This window comes from Pteropus medius, unplaced genomic scaffold, assembly GCF_902729225.1.
Source record: "Pteropus medius unplaced genomic scaffold, Ma_sr-lr_union100, whole genome shotgun sequence".
NCBI lineage: Eukaryota > Metazoa > Chordata > Mammalia > Chiroptera > Pteropodidae > Pteropus > Pteropus medius.
Window position 1 is genome coordinate 6,933,108 of NW_024344253.1, and position 26,177 is coordinate 6,959,284.

At 40.1% G+C, this 26,177-nt stretch overlaps 1 protein-coding gene across 7 annotated transcripts in view; it reads right to left on the reverse strand.

Annotated features, from left to right (window-relative positions):
* Positions 1-1,769: 1,769 nt before the first annotated feature.
* Positions 1,770-26,177, reverse strand: part of ZNF594 (zinc finger protein 594) — a 33,799-nt gene continuing 9,391 nt past the window's right edge. For 2 of the 7 annotated variants that reach the window (XM_039869680.1, XM_039869681.1), the window contains 2 exons: positions 23,299-25,280; positions 9,386-14,767 (listed from right to left, as the gene is read on the reverse strand). In XM_039869680.1, the coding sequence (XP_039725614.1) occupies positions 23,302-25,280 (1,979 nt within the window). In that variant the 3' untranslated portion in view covers positions 9,386-14,767; positions 23,299-23,301. Of the gene's footprint in view, positions 4,197-9,141; positions 14,768-23,298; positions 25,281-26,177 lie in introns of those variants that run through there. The other 5 variants (XR_005654261.1, XR_005654263.1, XR_005654262.1 and 2 more) reach the window with 5 other exon arrangements.

The following is a 26,177-nucleotide window of genomic DNA, read 5'->3' on the forward strand; positions in this document are numbered from 1 at the left end:
TGCTCTGTGCCAGGCCCAGAACTCTAATGAAATAGGCATTTTGGCTATTAAAGCCAAAGGTATCCTAGTTGGCACAGTCATCTTAATAACAGGACATGAAGTGATGATCTGTGGGTGGGACTAGGTAAACAGTTTTCCTAAATCAAGTAAGTCACAGGAAAAACCTTAAGGAGCTTATACGTTTTATGGAATCTGGTCCTAAAATTGATTAGACAAAAGTAAAATTCTATCAAGGTGCATCGGGAAGGCTCTTTTCTGGCACGAACCCTCTGATATCTAATAAGCTCTGAACTCCATCTGTAGGTTTGCCACATTCTTTGTATATAACAGGGCTCTCTCCACTGTGAATTCTCAGATGCTGACTTAGAGAATGAGCTTTGACTGAAGGCCTTCCCACATTCATTACACTCATAGGGCTTCTCTCAGAGGATGTTGCACAAATGAGTGTGCCACCTGAAGGACTGCCCACATTCATGACGTTTGTAGGGTTTCTCTCTTGTATGAATTCTCTGATGCTAAATAAAGTTTGAGCTCTTGGTGAGAGTTTTCCTACAGTCACTACACTTATAGGGCTTCTTTCCAGAATAAATTCTCTCACGGATTATAAGGTGTAAGTTATAACCGAAGGCTTTACCACGTTCACTACATTCATGGTCTTTCTTTCCTGTGGGAGTTTTCTTATGAGTGACGATCATTCACCTGAAACATTTCCTGTGGGCCAGCGACCACCTCAGTCTCTCCACTTTGAGATTTCTCTGCTGCTGCTCCAAAGTGCCCTCAACATCAGAGGTAGCGTCAAATGTAGTGTGGTGGCTGACGAATGACTACTTGAGATTTATTACTTGTAGGAAAATTACTGTTTGACTATCGCCATAGGAACGAAAGGCTTTTGATCATAGGGACATAACATTCTGATAACAAGCTTTCTGCTTCTGTACTCCCCGCTTGCACACCCCGGCTTATAGGTTGACAGGTAGTGAGTAGGAGAAAAATAGACCTTTGTGTTCAGACAGAATGAAGAATGGGATTTGGGGCTTAAAAACCCTGTACCTCTACATTTCAGGGCTGCTTAATTTGGGGTCTGTGTACCCCTGGCAGACCCAGCTGGCTGAATAAAGAGTGTGCTTCCTATAACTCACTAATTTCTGGTGGTCCGTGTGTCTTTCGGGGGCTGGCAGCTACAACAGTAGAGGGGCCAGCGGTGGGTTTTTCTGAGAACATCTATGATTCCACTTCAATAACAGATGATTGTGAGTTCACTGGCATCTCATAATAGCATTTTATTTTTTTACTCTGGAATGTGAAGCTCTTTTTAAATTATAGTTGACATATAATATTATATTTGTTCCAGGTGTACAATAGTGTCCATATTAGTGTTTTAATTGGGCAAACTGCCATCCTGCTAGGGGTGTTTTTCAGCCTCCTTGTAAGATAGATGTGGCCATGTAGTCAAATTTTCACCGAAGGATTGGGGCACCTTCCATGATACTTGCTGAGAAGGAGATTGCTTGTTTTGTAGGCTATTACTTCACCTATCCTGTGAGCTGGAATATGGATATGGTAATGATCCAGCTTCAGTCATGCAGACAAAAACATCTTAGCCTAGGGGATGGGTGGTTAAGTGACAATGATCCTTTGTCTTTGGGCTCTGGGTCATCTTCTGTAATAATGATGGAAAGTGTAAATATACCTGTTCTGGAGAAATGACACTTGGATTAGGATTTCTGGCATGAAAAGAAAAGTTTAAAAAATATTCAGCAGACACATGAGAAAGTCTGAAAGGATATTTACTTAAAATATGAACAATAGTTATCTCATGGTGATGAGAGTAAGCAGGGGAGAGGCTTTCTTCTTTTCCCTTCCCCCCCTGCTTATCTGTTTTCTCTAATTTTTCCTTAACAGAACACTGCAAAATGTTTTTAAAAAATAAAATAAGTTTCAGGGGAGGATCTTCTTTTCAGGACTTACTCTTTAAAAATATGAGCGAAAGTAATATTTTCAAGAAATTGGGGAGTGATCACCTGATATGAGGAAAGGGAAAAGTAAGAAAGAATCATAGGGTTAGGGAAAAGGGCTGTTCCTAAAGGTGGACTCCACTCTCCTAATTCTGCAACCTTTACTTCTTCCCACCCACTTCCTGCTCCATAAATCTGCAGCCACTGAAAAGGATCCCCAGTCAGCTCTCTCCTTTATTGAAGGGACAACTGCCAGTTCTGTGTCTACCTCCCTGGTACTCTCTGCCTTTCCCTTTGACTTGTTCCTTAAAAAATGAAGAGAAAGGAAAAAAAGGAAGAAAAGAATGCATCGCCCTTTGTTTTTAAATGTCTGTAACACTTTTTGTGTTTTATCTATAAAGCTCTCTATAGTTTAAAGGAGATCAAAGCAATGCTTTGATAACTCAAGACCACTTGATTAAAAAAAATACAGTTTTTCCAGGTTAAAAGCTTCTGGTTAAAAAATCTGCAATATGCTTGCTGAAAAAAAAAAATCTAACAATAATTAGTTAGCTTTTTAAAAGTAAAGTATTAAGTTGATTAATAGAGACTTACTAAACAGAAGTAAAGGTGTCAAGACAAAGTCTAGAAGAAAAGCAAGGATGTGCTGGGAGGTAAAATCATACTTTTGGAATAAATTCTAAGATCAATCTCTATTTCTAGTTTTTCCCATTTTGTTGCTAACAAGAATTTGATTTTTCAGATGCTTTTGTTTGGTGGTGGGTTGTGGTATAAAACCAAATATTAAATAGAATCTTCTTGATTAGCAACATATTCATGCTATGTTTCCTATGGTTCACAATGTTAGGGGTCAGCAAGAACAGTTTACAGTCCAGAGGCTCTAAATCTAGAGTTTGCTACAGGGAGAGGAAAGGAGGCTCATGAGAGTGTATGCAGGCTAGGAAGGAAGTTTTTGCTGTAAATTTGAAGGGTAGAAGGTAAATACTGACATTAGATGGGGTTAAGTGGTAGATAAAGCTGTATCTCACATGAGAGTTGCTTTATAGCTTAAAAAGTGTTTTGGGAGGCATGAGAAAGTTAAAAGAAAAATAATCTCAAGGCTAGCCTCTAGCGTAGGGCAGAAGTATTTTGAGTTAGGCGTCAAGAACAGAGGAGATGAGGCAGGAAGTGAATGAAATATTTTCTGGCCCTGTTTTAGGGCTTTCTAAAGCTAAGAGATGCTGGTGAAATTTTATAGTCAGATATATCAGTTTTATTTAACCTTCAGAGCTACCTTATGAGGTAGGTTATTATTATTCTTAAGTTTACAGGTGATAAAACAGGCTAAGTCTTTTACTTGAGAGGTAAGAATAGCCAACTTTTGAGTACCTACTATATGTCCTTTATACTCCCTCCTCCTCCTCTCCTTCCCCACAGAATCCTGCTCATCATCATTCTCTAGGCAAGGCTGGGTCTCCTGAGATTCACACTTGAGCTGAGTCTCTTTAGGCTGGAACTGGATGCTCAGAGCCTCCTGGGGCTGCTCCCAGAGATGCCTTCTCCTCCCATGGCTCTTCTTATGCAGGTCCATGTGCAGTACCTGGGACCTGAAGGTGATAGGCACCGTTTGGTTTATGTGGGACCAAAGCTTCCAAGGAGACTTCAGAGATCCTTCTCAGAGTCAGAACAGGGGAAAGAAGAAGAGCTAGAGTCTCATTCAGGGTTTAAGGGCAGAAAAGACAAAGATAGAAACTGCTCTACCTGGCCAGAGAGAGGTTTGAACTTGGCAACTCCCCTTACTGCTGCCCCTCTGTCCAGCCTGAAGGTCACTGATCTGGCTCCCACAACAGATCGCATGTTCCCCTTCCCACCTGTGGTCTTGGTTCATCAAGTCCTTTCTCTAAATCCTCCAGCATAGTCCTACAGCTTCCTCTCCATTCTTAGGGCGATGTCCCCACATCCAGCATTGGAGCTCCTTAGGCAGGATGATCAGGAATTGTTCCAGCACCAGTAATTCCAGGACCTGTTCCTTGGTGTTCCTCTCAGGCCTCAGCCACTCACAGTAGAGAACCTGTAGTCAGCTCAGAGCCTCCTGGGGACCAGAAGTCAGCTCAGGGCCTCCTGGGGCCTCCTGGTAGCAGAGATGCCTGAAGTGTTGGTGGAAGATCTCTTGACTGAAAGAGTAGTTCCCATGTAACTTGGTCTTATATTCCTAGGACTGTTCTTTTGGCTCCATCTTCATAATCCCTTGATCTTGTGTACCTTGAAGGGCCAGAATTTTAGCTGCTGTTAGTGATACAGCCAACCTATCCTGAATTAGCTTCGTAAAAGGCTTATACGAACTGGAGTCTTTCACAGGTATTGGAGAGGCAGCCTCCTCCCAGGTGGCCCCTCCACCCTTTCTCAAATTTCTGTAGTGGCCACAGCAAAAGAAAAATGTAAGTTCCCTCTAAGGGGTTAGATCTTATTCAAAAGCCCAGGATCTGCAGCAGAGCCCTGTTACGTGGCTGCTATGAGCAAGACTTGGTCTCCTGGAAGGTGTCAGAAAAATCGAACAAGATGGGACGCACCCAGAGGCTATTAAAGCTCACAACAGCTGTCGTCGGCCAAAGACAAAAGCGTGGAAGATGAACACAGAAGCCTGTCCTCAGGATAAGCCCTGGTAGCACCACCCCCCCAGCTGAATTTCTACGCGCATCCTTGGGCAGGTGCTCTCCCGAAAGTTCTGGGGAGCGTTCACTTTTCCCCTGGGATCTCGAGAAAAAAGAGGTACGGCACTGCCGCCTCCAGCCCTCTACACCATGTGACGTAACCAGTGCAGCGCAGGCCCTGGGGACCCAGGGGGAATGTGACTTGCCAGTTTTCAATGATTGATCCCTGCCACTCCGTGCAAACATGCGCAGCTTCGGCCTCGGAGTCTCTTTGCAGGGCTGCCTGCGGGGTGTGATCTCTGCAGAAACCACCTCATCTTTCAGGGCCGGTAACAGCAGCGCGCGGGGCCAGGAAGAATCCCGGATGGTGGATGGTGGCCGCTGAGACTTCCCCTCTCAGGCCCCGGAGCGTCAGTCTGACAGTTCAGCGCACGTTTCCATCCCACCTTAAATGCAGGTGGTGAGGCTCCACGCAGGGGTTGGGGGGTGGAGGCGGGTAGGGGGCAAGGACGCGAGCCTAGCGCCTCGCTCCCACAGGAGGGGCAAGAGGCGAACACTTAGCTGTGCACAACGACCTTGCGTTGCCAACGCGCCTGGATGCCTCTGGGGATTGCAGTCCCGGGACAGGTGGAGGCGGTACGGCACGAGTGAGTTAGCTGACCAGTTTGGCTGGCTGCGCTTCTCTGATCCATTTGTACTTAAGGGGCTGTCCACACAGACTGAAACCACAAGGAAAGTCCAGCCTGTGCGTGGCCTGTTGCTCGGGCATGTTCTATTTTCCAGTTTCCAGACCTGGTCAAGGGCCACAGCCTAGGGAGTAGTTACCCTCGAGGAGAAAGTATTCCCAACCACCGACTTACCCTTGTCCATTAGTAAATAAAAACAATTCCTGAGAGAAGAAAAAAGAAATCTAAGGTTTCGGTTTATTGGAGTAGGGGAAATAGGCTTTGCTGATAGAGGAAATTATTGCCTTTTTGTTTTCCGATAATAATAGAGAAATAAGCATTTGATTATTAGTTCTGGAGAAGGTAAGGTAACCATTATGAGAATGGAAAAGTACAGAACATCCAAATTAACACGAGAGAAAAAAGAATGCAGTAGAACTCGGGTAAACCAGCAAAAATAAAAAAGAATCCAGTTGGATCGAAAGAGGAAATCAAAAGCAAAATTACAAACTAGAAGGCAATGAACTCTTCATAGTAAAATCTATGGGACCTAGCAACAGCCATACTTGAAAAAGTAGTCTTAATTACTTCCCTTATTAACAAATACTGATATAAGAGAATTTAAAATTCATCTTAAGAAACTTTAAAAGCATAGGAAAATATGTGCAAAGAAACAAGACAGAGTCAGTAAAGATAAAAATTGTACTGAACGACATGGAAAAATTAAAAATAGAAGAAATTAATTCAAATGCTAATTCTTTTGCAAAGAGCAATAAAGTAGATCGACTTGTTTGGAGCCTGATTTAAAAAAAGAAATAAAAATAAACAAGAATAGGAAGGAGAAACAAAACATAAGTACAGAATCAGAAGAGATTAAAAAAATTAGAGACTATTACATTCAACTTTGGGGTAGTATATTTGAAACCTAGATGAAATAGATTATCTTCTAGCAATATATAAATTATTAAAATTGTGTGCACCAGTTAAATGTTCATAAAGCAACCTTGATTCAAAGGTGGAAGATCCCAAGAAAGTGCTGCAGAGGAATTACATTTAGATGTAACATGAAGCACTTATTTCGGGAAAACAACATTACTAAATGGGAGTCATTAAAATATTTAAGTAGAAACCAGCCACCAAGTTTAATTTGAAATAAATACTTTGCCCTAGCAAAGAATAGTTTAACCCGAGTTTTTTTTTTCTACAACCTATAGTTTATGGTTATAACTAGTGGGGAAAGAAAAGCAAGAAAATTGTACATATTATGCTTTTGTGATGAATAAAGTTTTTGATAAAAAAAATTAGGTAATTATAGAAAGAGGAAAAAAATGGCGTAGATGATCTGGCGACGAAATCAAAGTTGTAACAGAAACAAGGAGCAAACAGCAAGGAAAAATCGCCTGGGATCTAGATGAACAATCCATACAACTATGGAGAAATCTGAGAAATCACCCTGCAATGGCTGAAGGTAGGATGGGGCGAGGATGCGAGGCTACCCGATCCTGAGCAGCTGAGTAGGGCAGAGACTGAGGCAGTGGCAGACGCCTCTTAAAGGAGCTGTGCCTCCAGTGGACTTTTGTGGTGATGGACCTGCTCGCTCTGAGCACCAGTGCCAATCTGGCTGCTTGCAGGGAGCACCAGGGTCTTACAGGGAGAAATTGTTGGAGTGAGGGCCAAGGCGAGACTCGCTCTGTACAGAAGTGCCAGGGTATCCATTGTTCCATGTTGAGTCCTATCCCCTCCCAGTGTGCTGACACAGCACCGCCATAGCTGAGAAGTCATCAAACTGGATAAGAGGTTGCTCTGCCCATACGATTTCTGGAAACTCCATCTCCTCCAACTTGCGGTCCCACCTAAGCCATATTCAGCTATATCCTCAGTGAGTCAGGTGCTCCTTGCTGAGCAGCACCTAGACTCACACTGGAGGCAGCTGGCCTTGGTTTCTGGTGTGGCGTTTTGAGGCAACTATAAGCACAGCATCTGTGGGTTGCTTGATGAATCTTAACAGGTGGCCCTGGAGGAGCAGAGGCTTGGGCTAAATTTGGCCTGCAGCTGAACCCCTCTCAGAACTGTGCCACTGTACACCTACTTCACAAATCTACACTAATAAGACCAGGAGACTTAGGATCTTTGCTTAATACATAGAAACAGACATGGAAAGGCAGCCAAAATGGGAAGACAAAGAACCATATGAGAAAACAGAGATCCAGAAATAATGGAGTCAAGTAATCTAACAGATGCAGAGTTCAAAACACTGGTTATAAAGATGCTCAATGAACTTTTGGGAAGTGTAAATAAATTCAGTGAGAACTTCAACAAAGAAATAAAAAATGAAATAAAAAATGAAAACGGAAACAGAAACAGAAATTATAAAAGAGAACCAGTCTGAAATGAAGAACACAGTATCTGAGATGAGAAGTATATTAAATAGAATAAACAAAGGAATAAACAAAGTGAATAAAGAAGATAAAATAATCTATCTAGAGGATGAGAAAGCCAAGGATACTCAATCAGAATGGCAAGAAAAAAGAAGCCAAGACTATAAAAATAATTTAAGGAGAATATGGGACACTATGAAAGGTCAAAAATATCTCTCTCATTAGTGTACCTGAAGGAAAACAAGATGTTGAACAGCTATTTGAAGAAATAATGATGGAAAACTTTCCTAACCTGGTGAAGGAAATGGACATACAATCCCAGGAAGCTCAGAGAACCTCAAAAACCAGGAATCCAAAGAGGCCCACACCAAGACACATCATAATTAAAATGCTAAAGGTTAAATACAAAGAAAGAATCTTAAAAGCAGCAAGAGAAAAGCAGATAGTTACCTACAAGGGAACACCCATAAGACTGGCAGCTGATTTCTCAAAAGAAACTATGAAGGACAGAAGGCTTGGCACAAAATATTTGAAGTGATGAAGACCTAGGATCTACCAAGAACAATTTATCCAGCAAAGCTATCATTTAGAGTTGAAGGACAGATAAAGAGCGTCCCAGGCAAAAATAAACAAAAGGAATTTATCACCACCAAGCCAGTATTACAGGAAATGTTGGAGGAACTTATTTTTCCTATTTCTTTTCTTTTCTTTTTTTTTTTTTAGGGAAGGCAACCCTTGGTTGACCTCAGAGATTGCAAGGACCTTGACAGTTTACAATCTCTTATTTTTTATTTATTTATTTTTTTACGCCTACAGTACTTGGTCTTCCTAGGTGGTCTCCCATCCAAGTATTAACCAGGCCTGACCCTGCTTAGCTTCCAAGATCAGATGGGATCAGTCTTGTTCAAACTGGCATGGCCATAGACTGGAGAGACTTCTTTAAGAAGAAAAACATGTATCAAAAACAGGAATAAAGAATAGTAACAACTACATTCCTATCCATAAGTACCTTAAATGGAAAAGAATTAAGTGCTCCAACCAAAAGATAGTGTGGCTGAAAGGATAGGAAAACAAGATCCCTATATATGAAAAGGAAAGAGATGGAAAAAGATATTGCTTTGATAGACCTAGAAGGTATTTGTCAGAGAAAGATAAACACTAATTTCACTTATATGTGGAATCTAAGTAATAAAAAGAACAAACTAATCAAAAATAGACTCACAAATATAGTAGAAAATTTGGTGATGGACAGAGGGGAGGGGAGTTTAGGGGGCTGGGAGAATGGGGTGAAGGGTTAAAGAAGTACAAATTAGTAGCTGATGGATGGTCACGGGGATGAGGAGCACAGCACAGGGAATGCAGTTAGCTTTAATACTTTGGCTAGGTGGAGGGTCAGGGGAGGGAACAATTGAGGTGATTGTTTTATGAACTATATAGATGTTTAACCAATGTACTGTATACTTGAAACAAAATAAAAATAAATTTAAAACAATTAGATAAATATAACCTTGGATGTTCATTCAAGTATTTATTAAAGAAAAATGCATATGTAAATCTGGGCCTGGGTTGGAGGTGAGAGAATACAAAAACAGTCCTCTGCTCTCAAGAAGCTAAACATCTGGGTAGTTGGGAGTGTGAAGAAAATAAGAGAACATACATAAAAGATTTACAGTATAATGGCTTCCTGTAAGCTGTGAGGTTGGAGAAACAATAGACTTTGGTTTGTCCATTCAGACAAGTCATGTTCAGGGTTTGAATTTTTTTTTTTTTTACAATGAACAATGTAAAAAGAAAGAGTACCAAGGCATATCCCTTTAAAGAAGTGAGTGTGTGCCCAACAGAGCCTGTCAGCCATGTTATCTGAGTTTAAAGGAAAAGCTGATTTTAAGTGTTAGGGACTCTGAATACTACAAGGGGATCAGAAGTGTCTGCGATAGAAAACTGGACCTTAAAGGAATGAGCACAATACAATAGCTGTTTAGGACAGTGAACAGACTAGACCTTGAAATGAGAGTTTCATGAAGTGAGAGACAAATTAGTATGGGATCAGATGAGAGAGCACATTAAATGCCAAGCCAAGAAGTTTTACTTTAGGTAATGGCAGCCACTGGCTCTTTTTTTCTAATGTGAGTTTACATATGTTTGTGTGTGAGATGATGATAGCAGTGTTTTAAGCAAATCAAATAGTGGTGTATATATGATGGATTAGAACAGTGAACAGTTTCGAGGTGACAACAGCCATGAAAGACCAGGCTCAGAGAAACCTTACTGCACTTTCACTCTCAGGATCTAAAGGTGCTGCCAGATCTGACCTACAGATTCTTTATGCTGAGGAAAGTACATGGGGGCAGTCTCTTTGATCACACATCCACAGAAATGGTTGTGGATACCTTTCAGAGGTAATCCAGAAAAACTATTTTACTCAAGATTCTAATCAGACTCCAGAGACAGAGAAACCAGTCTATTCCTTCCAAACTTGCCCTCTGCTGTTTACCATAAGGCTTAACTTAAGCCCAAACATACAAGACATGGTCACAGTGTCACATCCTTTACCAGAAGTCGACTTCAAGGGTAGGGAGAAAGTTCCTCTAAATCTTTATTTCATCAGAGATTCTGAAGCTGGAAAAAGAAATAAATTGCACTCTAGCTCGAGCCAAGACATCAACATATTTACCTGCTCTATTTTCATCATCCTCAACTACTACATTCAAACACATCCTGCTTCAGGAAAGAAATGGTTTGGAAGGAGCTAGTTAATGAGTAGATTCAGTAACCAATGCCACTAGTGTTCTTGGTAAAAGTAGACTGGATAGCGTGTTGGGAGAGAGACCTCAATGAGTTGAAGGAGATAAAGAATTTGATTAAAAAATTGGCTACGAAGGGAGATGACATAGGGGAAAAGGGAGGTGGGGTTGAACTTTGTTTTTTTTAGGATGGAAGACCCTGAACATATTTTTATACATTTGGGAAGGGGCAGTAGAGAAGACAGTCAAAGATACAGGAAAGAGACAGGATAAGAGGATAGAGTGAGGTCCCAGAGGGAGGGGGATAGGAAACACAGATAGAAAAGTGAGCCCTAGATATGAGAAAAGGCAGCTCTTCAATTGAGAAGGGAGCAAAGATTGAGGTAGATACATGTGTATTAAAGATGCCTGAGGGATGAGGATGGGAACAGTAAGTAGACAATGTTTCTGTGTGAAGCTCTCTAACTCTCTGTGAAATAAGACATCAGGTGCTAAGACAGGTTGGTGAGTGGGTGGTTAGATGTGTAAGGAGAGAGGAAGGTATTAAGTAATTATTATAGACAACAGGAAAGGATGGTGACTAGGGATTGGATTAGTGTTGAGTGCCCAAAGGTGTAGTCTTTCTAGGTGTGTGATTTTCCTCCTTGACCCAGGTGCAGGATCAGCAAAAGAGGACTATTAGGACTGTCCATGGTGGGGTTTTGTTCTGACTAGGTACATGGGACTGAAAGATAATAAGGCAAAAAGGTAAATGAGGCAAAGGGGATATTGGTAAAAGAGTGGCTGAAATGTTAGACAATGGTATCTAATCGAGAAAGGTAAAACCCAGGGAGGGATAGATGATAGGATATAGTAGAAAGGTCACTGAACTGGAGAGCCCGATGAGTTATAAGAATAGAAAAAGTAAACCATACAACAGTACCTTGGCTCCTTTGAAATAATTCAGATGGTCCAAAGAACCTTTCCCAACACACCAAAATTTGCCTTCTGATATGAAAAAGTTAAGACTTCCTCATTCTCTGATTATTACTTTCTGAAAACCAGTTAAGCAACCTGCAAGAATTAAAGTTCTCTCATTATCATATTTGCAGGGTATTTATTGATCTGATCTCTGAATACTTTCATAAAACAGCTTACTCCTAGCCTCTCCAAGAAAAATCTTAATTCAACTCTGTAGTACTATAGTAACATTTTCCACTAACTACTAAATTTGTTTCTCTAAGATATATCATCCTACAGAAAGACAAATACTGCATGCTTCCATTTATATATGGTATCTAAATAGTCAAACTTGCAGAAGCAGAGAGTAGAATGGTGGTTGACAAGGGCTGTGGGGTGAAATAGGGAGTTGTTAGATGGGTATAGTTTGTTATGGAAAATGAATAAATTCTAGAGATCTGCTATATGACATCGTGCCCATAGTTAAGAATACTGTATTACACTTAAAATTTTTGTTGAGGGGTAAATCTTATGTTAAGTGTTCTTACCACACACACACACAAAGACATATCATTGAAAATTTGTACAAATTCCTCCCCAGTCTCCCCAATCTCTGCATTTACTTACACTAGGCCAAGACTCTTCTGACTTCAAGTAGGATCAGAAATGTAGACTTATAACATCTTCCAGAAGGCTTTAGCAGGTGGAACATGTTTTCCCCTTTCCTTCAAAATGCCTTAGACAATTACTGCCCACAGGAACTACTGCTAAAAATAGCTATCATCTGTATATCTAGGGTTGTGCTAGGTGCTTAACAAAATTGTCTCCTTTAATCTTCACAATAGCCCCACAGGGGAGGTATCATTATGTTGAATTTGCAAATGAGAAAACCAAGAAACACAAAAATTTTTGCCTAAGATCACAGAGATTAAAAGAGACAGAACCAGGATTTCAGTATGTCAGATTCCAAAGTGCCACTATACTTTCAAATCCTATGAGTCACAACTTCTCCCTTTACATGAAAGAAGACTCACCATCCACTTCTTTTTCTTAATTAAATCAGCTGCTTCTGTATTTAAAGACTCACCATCCACTTCTTTTTCTTAATTAAATCAGTTGCTTCTGTATTTTTCTTAATTAAATCAGTTGCTTCTGCATTTAATTTTGCTAGGAATGAAAGAACAAGCTCAAACTCCCTAATCTATACATTGACATTTATTCTCATTTAAAACTTCAGGATCATTTGCAGATGTTTGGATTAGACTCTGTCCCAGGAAGGACCATCTACCCTAGAGTTCAGGATATCATACTCATCTTACATTCCCCTGGTACAGTTTATATTATAGAGAAAAAGACAAGGAAAAGCTATTAGATTTGCAGTGCTGCTGAATAGTACATGCAAAGGCACCATTTTGTGATGATGTATATGCTCTATATTCAAGTTTCTCCATTGGCGAGATTTTCCTGTGGCGTGGAATCTCTGATGATAAAGGAAGGAGTGAAAGTGTAATTAAAGGCTTATCTTGTCAAGTTTTCTGATTTACCACATGGGAAACATTTAGGAAGGACATATCTACACATGACCTGAGGTTAAGTACTCTAAACTGAATCAAATGAAAATTGCTCTTTGGAAACTTGGAATTTTCCAAATAGTTATAATGGCTAAAGGTAGACATAACAGTATTTAAAAAACAAACATACATATAAATAAATGGATATATTTATCATTGCTGTGTTCCTAGGGTTATGATCCTGTGGTTTCTCCGATACTGTGTAAGATCTGAGCTCTGACTGAAAGTTTTTCCACACTCATTCATAAATTTTCTCACTAGTATGAATTTTCTGATGCCTAACAAGGTCTGAGCTCTATTTGAAGGCTTTCCCGCATTCATTACATTCATAGGGCTTTCCTCCACTATAAATTCTATGATGCTGACTAAGGTCTGAGCTCTGATTAAAAGTCTTGCAACTTTCATTGCATTCATAAGGTTTCTTTCCACTGTGAATTCTTTGATGCTGAATGAGTTGTGAGCTCTCCCTAAAGGCTTTCCCACAGTCACTGCATTTATAAAACCTTTCCCCTGTATGGATTCTTTGATGTTCTATAAGGACTGAGTTCCTACTGAAGGCCTTTCTACATTCACTGCATTCATAAGGTTTTTCTCTAGTTTGAATTATTTGATGTCTCATAAGATCTGAGCTACCTCGGAAGATTTGTCTGCATTCATTACATTCATAAAGTTTCTTTTCCTTATGAATTCTCTGCTGTCCATTAAGTTCTATATGTAAACTGAAGGCTTTCTCATATTCAAGTTTCTCTCCAATATGAAGTCTTTTATGTTGAAGAAAAACTGAGTACCCACTGAAGGTTTTCCCACATTTGGGGAATTTATAGTTTCCCCCCACTATGGATTCTTCAGTGCTGAATAAGGAACTCTGCCTGAAGGCTTTCCCACAGTCACTGCATTCCTAGGGTTTCTCCCCAGTATGAATTCTCTGGTGGGTAACAAAATGTGAGTTCTGACTAAATGCTTTCCCATAGTCATTACATTCATAAGGTTTCTCTCCACTGTGAATTCTGTGATGTATAAGATCTGAGCTTAGATTGAAGGCCTTCCCATATTCATTACGTATATATGGATTCCTTCCACTATGGATTCTCTGGCGCAAGATAAGGTTTGAGCTCCCCTTGAAAACCTTTCCACACTTATTACATTCATAGGAAGTTTATGCTGTATAAATTCACTGATGTTGAATGAGATTGGAGCTCTGACTGAAATCTTTCCTATAGTCACCACAAATATAGGGTTTCCTTCCTATGTGAATTTTTGATGTATATCTAGGTATGAACTCCTACTGAAAATATTTCCACATTCGTTACACTTATCGGTTCTTTTTATGATATAGGTTTTCTCATGCTGAGTAGTCCTGACTTCTGTCTGAAGCTCTGGCCACATGCCTTGTACCTATCGGTTCTTTCCTCTGCAGGAACTCTCTGATGTATAACAAGCGGGCTCAGATTACAAATTCTCACTTTCTTATTACATTCGAGTTTTCCTTCACCTATAAGGGTTTTCTTTTTTTCTTTTCTTTTTTTTTTATGCTTACAGCACCTGCTATTCCTAGGTGGTCTCCCATCCAAGTACTAACCAGGCCCAACTCTGCTTAGCTTCTGAGATTAGACGAGACTGGGCACATTCAGGATGTCATGGCTGTAGACTATAAGGGTTTTCTTAAGGGAAAGGCTCACTTGGCTGAACCCCCTATCCTCAAAAGGGGATTGTAGCAGTCCAGCCTCTGATGAATTTACCCGTTGCCTCTCCAAGCTGTTCTCACATTCACTGGGTCCTAAGAGTTTAAATCCATTAGGTATTTGTATTGGGTGTCCTGATTCTATTTCTTCAGAAATTTCCTGATTTAGCTTCCATTCTTTCTTCTCAGTTTTCTTTTCATTATCTGAAACATCAAGTAAAAGTGTAAATGGTTACCTTCTCATACGAGGAAAAAAATTCTTAGAAGGAAAGGCAAATGATCAAAGTAAAACATTTCTATGAATGGTTGAGATTCTAAATTCTCAAAAATAGTTTTATAATTTGGGAAAGAGATAGGCTTCTGAACCTAACTTTGGTCTCTATGGTCTATAAAAGCAGTTCTCAAATTTGGCTGATCATCAAAAACACATGGGAGAGCTACTGAATCAGAATTTGAGTCTATTTCATTCTTCTCTTTGCAGACTCTCTTTCTCCTTTATTACCTTAGCTTCTGGATCTAAAAATTTCCTTTATTTGAAAGACCGGCCCTGGATAAACTAGAATTTCTTAATTCTAAAGTTGTAGAAAAGAGAACCAGTTGTCCTAATTTAGGGCAAGTGTCAACTTCTACTCTAATCGATGGAGTCAGGGGAGAGAGTAGGACTATGGGGGGATCACAAAGGATAAATTTGGGTGCTGGGGGCCCACCTCTATAAGTAAGGACAGTTATGTGGGTCATGGTGTGTAGCCTAGATACTTCAAAAGTTGTTTATGACATAATTTTTGCCTGAGAGATGAGACCTTTAGTTACAGTTTCATCTTCTTGGACATTTAGTGGATATACTCAATGGCAAGTAAGTTTTATCTCAAGTATCAACTATGAAGAATTGAAAAGCAGTGGCCTTAAAGTAACACTTTAAGTGCTGATGCTATCTCTGGGCTCAATTAGAACAAAGTACTGTGATGGATTACTTAAATCTACCATGGATGTGAGGGGGAGTACACAAAGTACTGGAGGTAAAGGAAGGATGGGTTGGGCTTGCCATGTAATTATTATCCTTACATAGGAACAAAGTAAAGATGCCAATAGAACTTGGAATAGATTACTCTTTAATAATAAACCAGCAAGTATCAACACATAATGGCTGAAATTATTCACATGTAAAAATCACATGTAAAAATAACTGAAAGAGATCAGGAGATCTTGGAATCCCTAAGTCCAATTAAGGTTACCAGGACCTGATCTCAGAGGAGTATGAGTGGAGTAGGATTATAATTAAGACGGGAGAACCCAGCACATTGTATTAAATTGCTTTTGAAGAAACAGTAGGTTATCGTCTAGAAAAGATGGAGTCAGAGAGTAAAAATATGCCTATGCCTCCAGCACCAATTCAGGGGAGGGTGCTCACTCCAGCTGATGAAGGTATTCTGCCCAGGAGCAGGGAGATATACCAAGTGATCAGAGCTGAATGACAATTGCATTAATATTGCCTAGTTTACACCTCTGCTTTGCTTCCATGCCCACTAAGCAAACTACTGATTAGAATTTAGCTTTCTCTATAGATTTTCCTAGAGAGACAATGTATTGACAGCCCACTCAATTTCTGATCAAGCAGTTCTATTTTTCCCTGGTTTTTACATCACTCTTCTGATTCAGATAGTATTAAGTCAATTTCCCTGGCTTGAACAATTCCGGATAGGTACACTAACAAAATAAAATTTCTGGACCTGGAAAGTAGAGGAATAGACCCTGAAACCTGGTGATCAGAGTTATAAGGCTCAGCTAAAGAGCCAACTGGCCTTTTGGGGTAAAATCTATATCTCATCACCAAGTGAAATAGTGAATATTTTCTTTTGGAAATATTTTCTTTTGGATTATTTCTAAATTAACAATTGTGAAAGTGGCATACTTTTCTAATATTTTTGTCTCTGATAATGCCCTGCCCCAAGCTTTTAATTTTACATTATTCTTGAATAATATTCCCCTTCAGTACTGGTGTCCCCTAAAATGCATGTCTACCTGGAATGTGTGAATGTGACCTTACTTGGAAATAGGGTCTTTGCAGATGTAATCAAGTTAAGATGAGGTCATTAGGGTGAACCCTAGATCCACTATGACTGGTGTCATTATAAGAAGGAAAACTGACACAGAGACATGTAAGTAAGACGGCCATATGAAGATGGAGGCAGAGAGTGGAGTTATGCTGCCACAGCCAAGGAACCCCTGGGGTTATAGAAAGCTGGAAGAAGAAAGGATCCTCTCCTAGAGGGTTCAGAGGGAGCATGGCCCTGCCAACACTTGGATTTGAGACTTGTAGCCTCCATAACTGTGAGGGAATACATTTCTGTTGTTTTAAGCCACCCAGTTAGTGGTAATTTGTTATAGCAGCCCTGAGAAACTAATACACTTACTATGAAGTCCAATTTTTCAGAAAAAAAAGTCTTTCCATTCCTCCCATTTCCACTGACACTATGCTTGTGGCTTTCTGTATTTCACTAGGTTATCATCAGGGAGTGGAGCACAGTGGTTAAGAACATGGGCTCTGGATAGAGCCTGCCTGGGTCTGCATCTATCATTTACATGCTGTGTGACCTTTAGTTACTAAACCTTTCTGTGCCTCAGTTTCCTCATCTGTACAAATGTGGACAGTAATAGTACTTAGAGAGGCTTTGTATTAAATGAGTTAATACATGTAAAGTGCTTAGAATAACACCTAGCACAGAGTTGGCACTTAACAAATAATAGATATTTAAAATTTTATTACTTTGTTAATAATCTTATCACCAAGATTTTCCTGCTCCAGTTCAGACTGAATAGTGCTGTTAGTTATATGTCACTTTCATCATGTTAATTGCTATTGAAAACTTTTAGATTTCTGTATTTTTTACTGTATCAAATCTAACTTTCTTTTATTTGACTTATAATCTGGTCCCAACATAGTTTTCTGATATTATTTTCCTTTACTCATTAAGGGCAGGGGTGTTGTTCAGTTTTGTAGCCCAGTGCCTATAACAGTATTTGGTATATTTCATTCACTCAGTCATTACCTATTCAATGAATGAACACATCCCAATTCAAAACTGCTGCCAAGTCCACCCTGCCTTCCAAGTCCAGATCAGGTTCTACCTCCTTTAGAAGGTCTTTCTGAGAAAGTGGTTAAGAACAGACTCTGGAACCAGACTTAGTCCAAATTCTGGCTCTGTCGCTCCCTAATTGTGAGACTTCACATGTGTTTCTTAATTTCTCTATATCTCTTCTATTTCATAGGGTTTCCACCTTTGTAGGGTTTTTACCTGCGCTAATTAAATATTGGGTAGGGGGGAGGAAGTACAAAAACTATGAGACACAAAATTTAACTTTTAGTAATACACTATCATTTTTTCCAAGCTCAAGATCATTGGACCATTTTTTCTTCTTTATTTTCAACTGTTCTTAAAATATCTCTCTTATCTGTTTTTCCTTTCAACTCTCACATTATAAATCAGGAATATATTATTCTCTATTTGGACTATTTCAACAGTTTAAAAACTGTCCTTGTTTCCTGCCCTCCTCTAATTTTATCTACCTGTCTTCCTTTTTCTGTATTAACACATATTTTATCAGTCTTCCTTCAAAGTGAAAACATTCTCGATTCTGAAAGCAGTCCAAGATCTAGGCCTCCAACTGTAACAACTGACAACTTCTTTATCACAGCAGATTTTAGATTAGTACTAGAGTTAGCACCATATCAGGATGTCTCATCTTATTTGTCAGAGGCATTTTGGGGGGTAGGGAGAAACGAGGACTTGGGCCATGAGCCCGTGCCTTTTTAGAGTTATTTCAAAACAGGGAGCAGAGGCAGTTCTGTATCCCAGAGGATGTCTGTGTTGCCAGCTCAAAATCCAAGAAGCCACCACCCTGACACTCATCCAACCTAGAAGAAACTTCATTGTGCAAAGGTCAAAAGGTCCCCGTAAATACCTTTTGAGTCACTGAAAAAGCTCTTTACCCAGCAAGTCCTGGTCCCTTTTACTCCCTTGCACTCAGTCCCGGCAGAGATCATCCTGTGCATGGCCTGGTAGTGTGCAGTACCCAGCCACCTGCCACAGCATCTCTGTGCACGGAACTAACAGTTCTGGAGGCGCTGGCTAGGAAAGGCTATCCTGCCGCCGGGAGGGCCCCAAAGCTGCGAGCTGGGTCGGCGAGTGGGAACCCAAAGAATGGAATCTGGCTGGCCCTGGGCCCTAGCGGCTGGCCCAGACAAGCAGAGCCAGAAGACCAAGGCCAGCAGGCCAGCTCTGCATGCACGGACACTGAGAGATCTTGTTGCCAGGCCGCCCTCGGTTCTCCCGTCACTTATCGTTTCCACCCGGGCAGCGGCTATTATCCCCACTACGACCTGTCCCGCAAGCCAAGGCTCGTGGGAAAAGCTCACTGCCAGGACCTCCAGGCCTCGCCCGCCGCCTCCCAGGTTAATGCGCGGAACATCCAGAGTCGAGTCCTGCGGTTTTTCTAGACCAGCCCGGAAGGGGGCCACACTTCCACCCACGTGAGTCCTAGTCTGTCCTGGTGTCTGAGTGTCTTCTATTGGAGCCACTGAGCTTGCAAAGACGAGAAAGACCAAGGAAGGGCTCAGTCTAGTGTGGCGACAGGTAAATCATGACTGTGCTACGATGGCTGTGGCCTATGGGGAGCACAGTGTAAACATTTAACAGCACTGGGTGTCCATCAGTGAAGATGACAATAGTAAATGAGGTGAACGTGAAGGAATTGGGAGACAATATTGTAGCGCCTAAGGAAATGGGCTTTGGAGTCAGGTAGGCCTGGATTTGAACTACAATTTCTTCATGTACTAGTTTGGGGTCTCTGGGAAAATTGCCATCTTGACTTTAGATCTCTGTGTAGAAAATGTGGATAACAGCAGTGCTCACCAATTACAACCGAGGCAAAGAATGCAAGAGAAAATTGGTGTTAAGTCCTTATCACAGTACCTAACACATTGGAAATACTAAAAAAATGCCAGTAGGTATGGAGGGAGGGGACATTCCTGGAAAAGAGAAAAGCTTATGGAAAGGCCATAGGGTAAGAGGGCACTGCCTAGGTTCTTGGGGAACTACAGATTGGTTCAGAGGTAAATGTTGGATTTAGAAAGGTAAGCATTTTGCTGAAAGCCCTCCCCAGTTAAACTCCACACTGCAGTCTTATGCCTCTCCTTTGTGGCACTTATTGTCGTTGCAATTTTACTTATGATTCTAATCTCACTTCTGCTCCACCAGGGCAGAGGCTGTTGTCTATTTCTGCTCACCCCTCTTGGTACCCGCCAGTGCCTGACCCATATTTGAAGCTCAGTATTTGCTGAATGAGTTGATGAATGGGGCCAAATCAGAACACATGTGCCACTCTGAGGACTAGGCTTCAGGCCCAGGTTTGTAGGAAATCACCACAGAAGTTTAGAGATGGGTGGCAATATCAGATTTGTTCTAAAGAAAGAACATTCAGGCTGCTCTGTAGAGAAATGGAAATAGAGTTATGGTAATAATACCAAGCAAGAGATGAGGATGGTGGCCTCACTCTAAGTAAGCGCACCCAAAATTAAGAAAAGTGGACTAAATTGGCAGATTATTAGGTAACATTTCCTTCCTCTACTATACTCACATGCTCTCCCCGCAAGGTAGTAATAATAGTCTTGTTTCCTATGAAATATCTATATGGAGAAACCTCTCTTAATCCACATTCCAATTACCCCTGTTCCTCAAAGAGATCTGATAATTTCTCAGCTTTGGTTCTGCTGGAGTTTAGAAATTTAGCTGCTTAGATTCTCATGAAGGCCAACTTTTAACCTTTAAGCTCTTTTCTCAAAGTTCCAATGCAGGCTGCTCCCTAACAGTAGATATTATTCTGTGAATTCAGGTTTACAAAGTGGACATTGCTACATTAATGGATACTTCTACCCATTAAAGCTTTGAATCAATCTTCATTTCATAAATTGTCAGTTAACTGAAAATTAACTCATTTGTTCTCCCTCAGCCCCTCCTTGGATTATAAAGCTTCTGGAAGAACAAATGTCTTTCTCTAGCACTATCGAATTATGGCCCCTGGCACATAGAAGGCACTTAATAAGCATCTCTTGCACAACTTTTATTCCAACATTCACAGTTGAAAGCATTTCCATACTGTAACAAAAACTACCCCCTGCTTTCAATGGTCCGATACATCCAGTATAATTAAGCACTATCAGGGATGAAATGAAAAGGTTAGTTTTCAATTTGAGGTCTTCAAGCAATAGTAGATATTTTAAAAAGTCAAAGCAAATTATATACCTGCTTACAGAAGAGATAAAAAAGACTAATGAAAATGTTAAGTGATTTGATTTGGGCTGGAATTTTAATACCTAGGTCTGGTTATATCATGCTAATCAGATGCATGATTGGTGGTTATACTCCATGCATTTGAATAACAAAAAATAGATGTAATTATTCTTTAATAATTACAGTGTGATAAATAAAACCTTTTAAAAAACAGATACAGAAAAGTAAAAAAGAGAGCCTTGATGTTTAGAAAGTTGCAAACCACTGCATTAAATTATCTGAGTTTCCTTCAATATCCTGCTTATCCTTATAAACATCATTCTCACTGTATAACTGTAAATACAGGTAAAGGACATGGAGATGGGCTTATGAGAATGAAGTCCCAAATCCTTTCTTTTACAAAAATAGAATGGCAAAATGTTCCAGTTGGCTATAATGGCTTCGACTAATTAGAATTTGGGATAACTAAAAAAACTTAAGTATCTTTAATTTTTATCCAAGTAAATCATTGGTGATAGCTATTTTTCATTCCTTTTGCTTCCCAAATATATTTAAAGATATTCTCATGTACAAAGATTATTTGTTTCTCTGAGATTATTAAAGAGCTTAAAACTTTGAGGCAGTGATGGGGATTGGCAGGCTTCTGTATCACATCATCCACAAGCAGCCAGCTTTCAGGGATGGTGTAGACGGGCTTCTCCACTTTAAGACATCCCACTGTTGTTCAGGATGTCCCTCTGGGGAAGCCACAGCCTCCAATGCTTTGAACATTAACAGGTCATATTCTTTACATCAGCCACAAGACAGCACTGTATCTAATATATCTTATAATTTGCTTGTAAATACTTTATCTTGTTTTAAAATGATTAGAGCTGCAGATGCCCTATGTGTCAACAATAAATTTGTTTTCTCATTTAAACCTCAAAATTACCCCACGAGGTAGATTATTTTATCACCATTTTAATGAAGAAAATAAAGACCAGAGGGATTATATAATTTGCTGCAGTCCTGAAGCCAATACATCATACTGGGATTCAAACCCATATCTCTACTCCCTCCACTATAGAATATTGCCTCTCTTGAAACAGTCAAACTAAAGGTTTCTATCAGAATCTGGATTCCCATGCAGATGAACTGCCACTGCCCACATCACACTGAAATTCTTGCTTAAATGGCTCCAGGGCAGGATTTCTCAACCATGGCACTACTGACATTTGGGGTGAGATAATTTTTTTGTGTGTGTGTGTGTATGTGTGTGAGGGGTGGGGGCTGTGTAGTGTAAGATATTTAACAACATCCCTCATTGTTAAATGTCAGTATTTTCTTCCTAGTTGTGACAACCAAAATATCTCTGTCCCCTGGGGGCAAAATCACCCCGCTAAGAACCATTGTTTCCCTCCATGCATCTCACAAGCTATTCTCACTAAAGAAAGATATGAGGTTGAATTTCGCCCTGCCTTACATGGTCTTTTTTGGTAAACTTCTTATCTGATGACTCATTAGGCAATCTGTCAGTAATTCAGAATACAAGAAATAGCTGACAATTGAGTTTGATTGCACAGATAGGCAGGACATATTAAATTAGTTATCAGCTTAAATAATGATTGACCTTTCTCCAGAGTTCTATTTAGACTCTTCAATTCTCAAATAAGCTGTGCCCAATTACAAAGCCCTGGTTCAAGACAAAAATCACTCTCCCTACAACCATCTGACCTTTCACAGTAGATGCTTTCCAATTCCCACGAACTCATGTTACCTGAATGCTCTGCCCTGGCACTCAGTCTAATCCTATTCCCCAAACCTGTTCTTCTGTCTCTTGATTTTACTTTTCCTGAAATTAAAGTAGTCACTACTCTTTCTCTTGAGAAATTCCCCACTTGGTTTTTGGGTCCTGGCCTTCAGTTACCTGCCGTCAAGTCATTTCTATTATTTTTTGTTTCCTCTCAATTAGTGGGTCATTCTCATTAGCATTTTCACATATGCATAAGTATATTTTTATAAGGAAGAAAAGAAGGGAACATGTGTAAAACATATACCTAGTGTAAAGAATTCATCCCAAAGGAAGATTTAATCACCCTAAATGACTTTAAGCAGATTTATACTTGTCATCGGACTAGGTAGTCAAGATCGAAATGGCTCCTTCCATGAATTTAGTTTTGGGGTTGCTGCCAAAAGTGCTTTCTAATGATTTTAATAACAATAGGAGTCATCTAAAACATTCTCAAATAATTATATACTGGGGACCATACTCCAGTGTCGACTCTGAGGCAGAAAAAAGGTAATATGCCCAAGAGCTTTTTCACCTGATTACACTTATATGTTTTCCATCCAGTAGAGCTCTTCTAATGTTTTCTACCTTCAAATGGATTTCAATAATAAAAATCCTCTATAGTGCAAAAAGATGTGGTCTCCACCAGGCTTTTCTTACATTCATTAGGTTTCTATTACCTATTAGAATAAGTCCTGTTTGAAGACTCTCTCACATTCCCCAAGTTCCTTTCCAGTATGAAGTTTCTGATGTTTAAGAAAAGGTGTGCGCCCACGGAAGGCCTTCCCGCAGTTGCTACATACAAAGGGTTTCTCTCCAGTGTGAATTCTCTGGTGACTAATAAGGTGTGAGTTCTGACTGAAGGCCTTTGCACATTCAAGACATTCATAAGGTTTCTCTCCAGTATGAACACGACGGTGTTTAATAAGATCTGAGCTGCCCCTAAAAGATTTCTCACATTTATTGCACACATAAGGTTTTTCTCCACTATGAATTCTATGATGTTTCATAAGGTCTGAGCTCTGATTGAAAGTTTTCCCACATTCTTTACATTCATACGGTTTCTCTCCCATATGAGTTACCTGATGTCTGATGAGGTCTGAGATGCCTCGGAATGTTCTACCACACTGATAAGTTTTCTCTTCTTGATGAATTCTCTGCTCTTTTCTAAACAACTCATTCTTGCTGAATGTTTTCTCACATTCTTCAAGTTTCTTTCCAGCATGAAGTCTCTGATGTTTGAGAAAAGTTGTGCGCCAGATGAAGGATTTTCCACATTCTTTACATTCATAGGGTTTCTCACCACTATGGATTCTCTGATGTTGAGTGAGGAGTGAACGCTGCCGGAAGGCTTTCCCACATTCATTGCACTGATAGGGTTTCTCTCCAGTATGAATTTTCTGATGTGTAACAAGGTGCGACTTCTGGCTAAAGGCTTTCCCACACTGACTACATTCATAAGGTTTCTCTCCAGTATGAATTATCCAATGCCGAATTAGATCTGAACTTCTCCGGAAAGTTTTTCCACATTCAGTACATTCATAAGGTTTTTCTTCCCTATGAATTCTCTGTTGTTTAATAAAGTCCAAGTCAGAAGTGCAGGCTTTTTCACATTCAAGTTTCTTTTCAGTATGCAGCCTCTGATGTTTAAGAAAAGATGTGTGCTCATTGAAGGATTTCCCACATTCACCATGGAGTCTCTTGTGTTTGGTAAGATATGAACGCTGCCGAAAGGCTTTTTCACATTCATTACACTTGAAGGGTTTCTCTCCAGTATGAATTCGCTGATGTGTGATAAGGTGTGAACTTTGACTGAAGGTTTGCCCACAGTCATAACATTCATAGGGTTTCTCTCCCGTGTGAATTCTGTGATGTGTTATAAGATCTGAACTTTGATTAAAGGCCTTCCCACATTCATTACATATATATGGCTTCCCTCCACTATGGATTCTCTGGTGTAGGACAAGGTTCGAGCTTCCCTTGAAGGTCTTCCCACACTCTTTACATTCATAGGGATTCTCACTGCTATGAATTCTCTTATGTCTAACCAGATTAGAGCTCTGATTGAAGTCTTTCCCACATTCATGACATATATAAGGTTTCTTTCCCGTATGAATTCTCTGATGTGTAATAAGATTTGAACTTTGATTAAAGTCTTTCCCACATTCATTACATACATATGGTTTTTTTCCTGTATGAAGTCTTTGATGTATAATCAGGTTTGAGCTACGACTGAAAATTTTTCCACATTCTTTACATTCATAAGTTTTCTTGATATTATTAATTTTCTGATGTTCAGTTATTTCTGATTTCTGTCTGAAGTTCTGGCCACAGACCTCATAATGGTGAGATCTTTTTCCAGCAGAAAGTATTTTTTCTCCACCATTATATCCATGGTCTCTCTCTCCTGCAATGGTTTTCTTAGGGATGAGATTCAATTCCCTGATACCTCTCTCTTGGGAAGAAGGTTGTCTTATTGCATCCTCTAAGGGACTTACCCAATGCCTCAATAACCTGTCCTCAGGATCACTGGTTTCAATTAACCCACATTTCTGGGAGATCTGTCTTTGGCATCTTCCTGATATAGCCCTTGCTGAATCTTTATCTCCAGAAATTTCCATCTTTGACTTCCAGTACTTCATCTTATTCCTGGTCTCAGAATCTGAAATGATAAGTAGACCCATTCTATAATTCCTAAAATACAAATATTACCTCTCCCTATGCTGGAAAGTCTAAGAGAAAACAAAGAACTAAAGGAGGACTATTCCCTGCCAGGGCTGAGATTCAGACAATTTTCAAGAGACTGTGGCTACCACAGGAACACACACCCTATTGGTGGAGCTGGTGTGTGGGAGTGGCCTGTAGGGTGGTGGAAAAATTCACAGGAGGAGGTGGGCAGTCTGGAGCTAGTCCACAGGAAGTGGCCTGTTTGATAGTGTAGGAACTTGCTGGACTCTGTGTGTAATAAAAAAGCACCAGAAAGAGAAGTTCCTGCCTTTTTCTGTGGCCTTGTATTGTCCCTTCAGCATCCTCTATTAACAAAATTTAAATCTTGTGCCAGCTGGCAAAGGAGAAACAGTCCAGATCCAGTAACACAAGCAAAGCAAAAAAGGGTAGATTTGGAGTTGAGAGGCAATAAATTAATAACTGGCACACTACTCATTCTTCCAAATATACCATGACAGTTAAACAAATCTGAATCTACACCTCAGAATAAAAATGCTTGATTGTCATTTTAATAGAAATCAATTCTCCCTTTCTCAGTCCTGGCATTTTTCTTTCTGATCTTCTGGTGGAATTGCCTCCTTTTGTATGGCAATTGTGTATCCTTCTGCAATTGGAAGTTTTTGGATTTCTAGATCATCAAATCCCTGACCTCCTCAGTCACAAAAACGCACTTGTGAGCTCCCTGAGAGAGCCATTTCACCTTGGCCTTGGTGATGCGAACTCTCTAGTCATTAATCTTTTTGCAATGAATAAGAGGCAACACAATATAGTGATTAACAGCACAGACACTTTAATGGACAGTAGGACCAACTGCCTGGGTTTGAATCCTGGC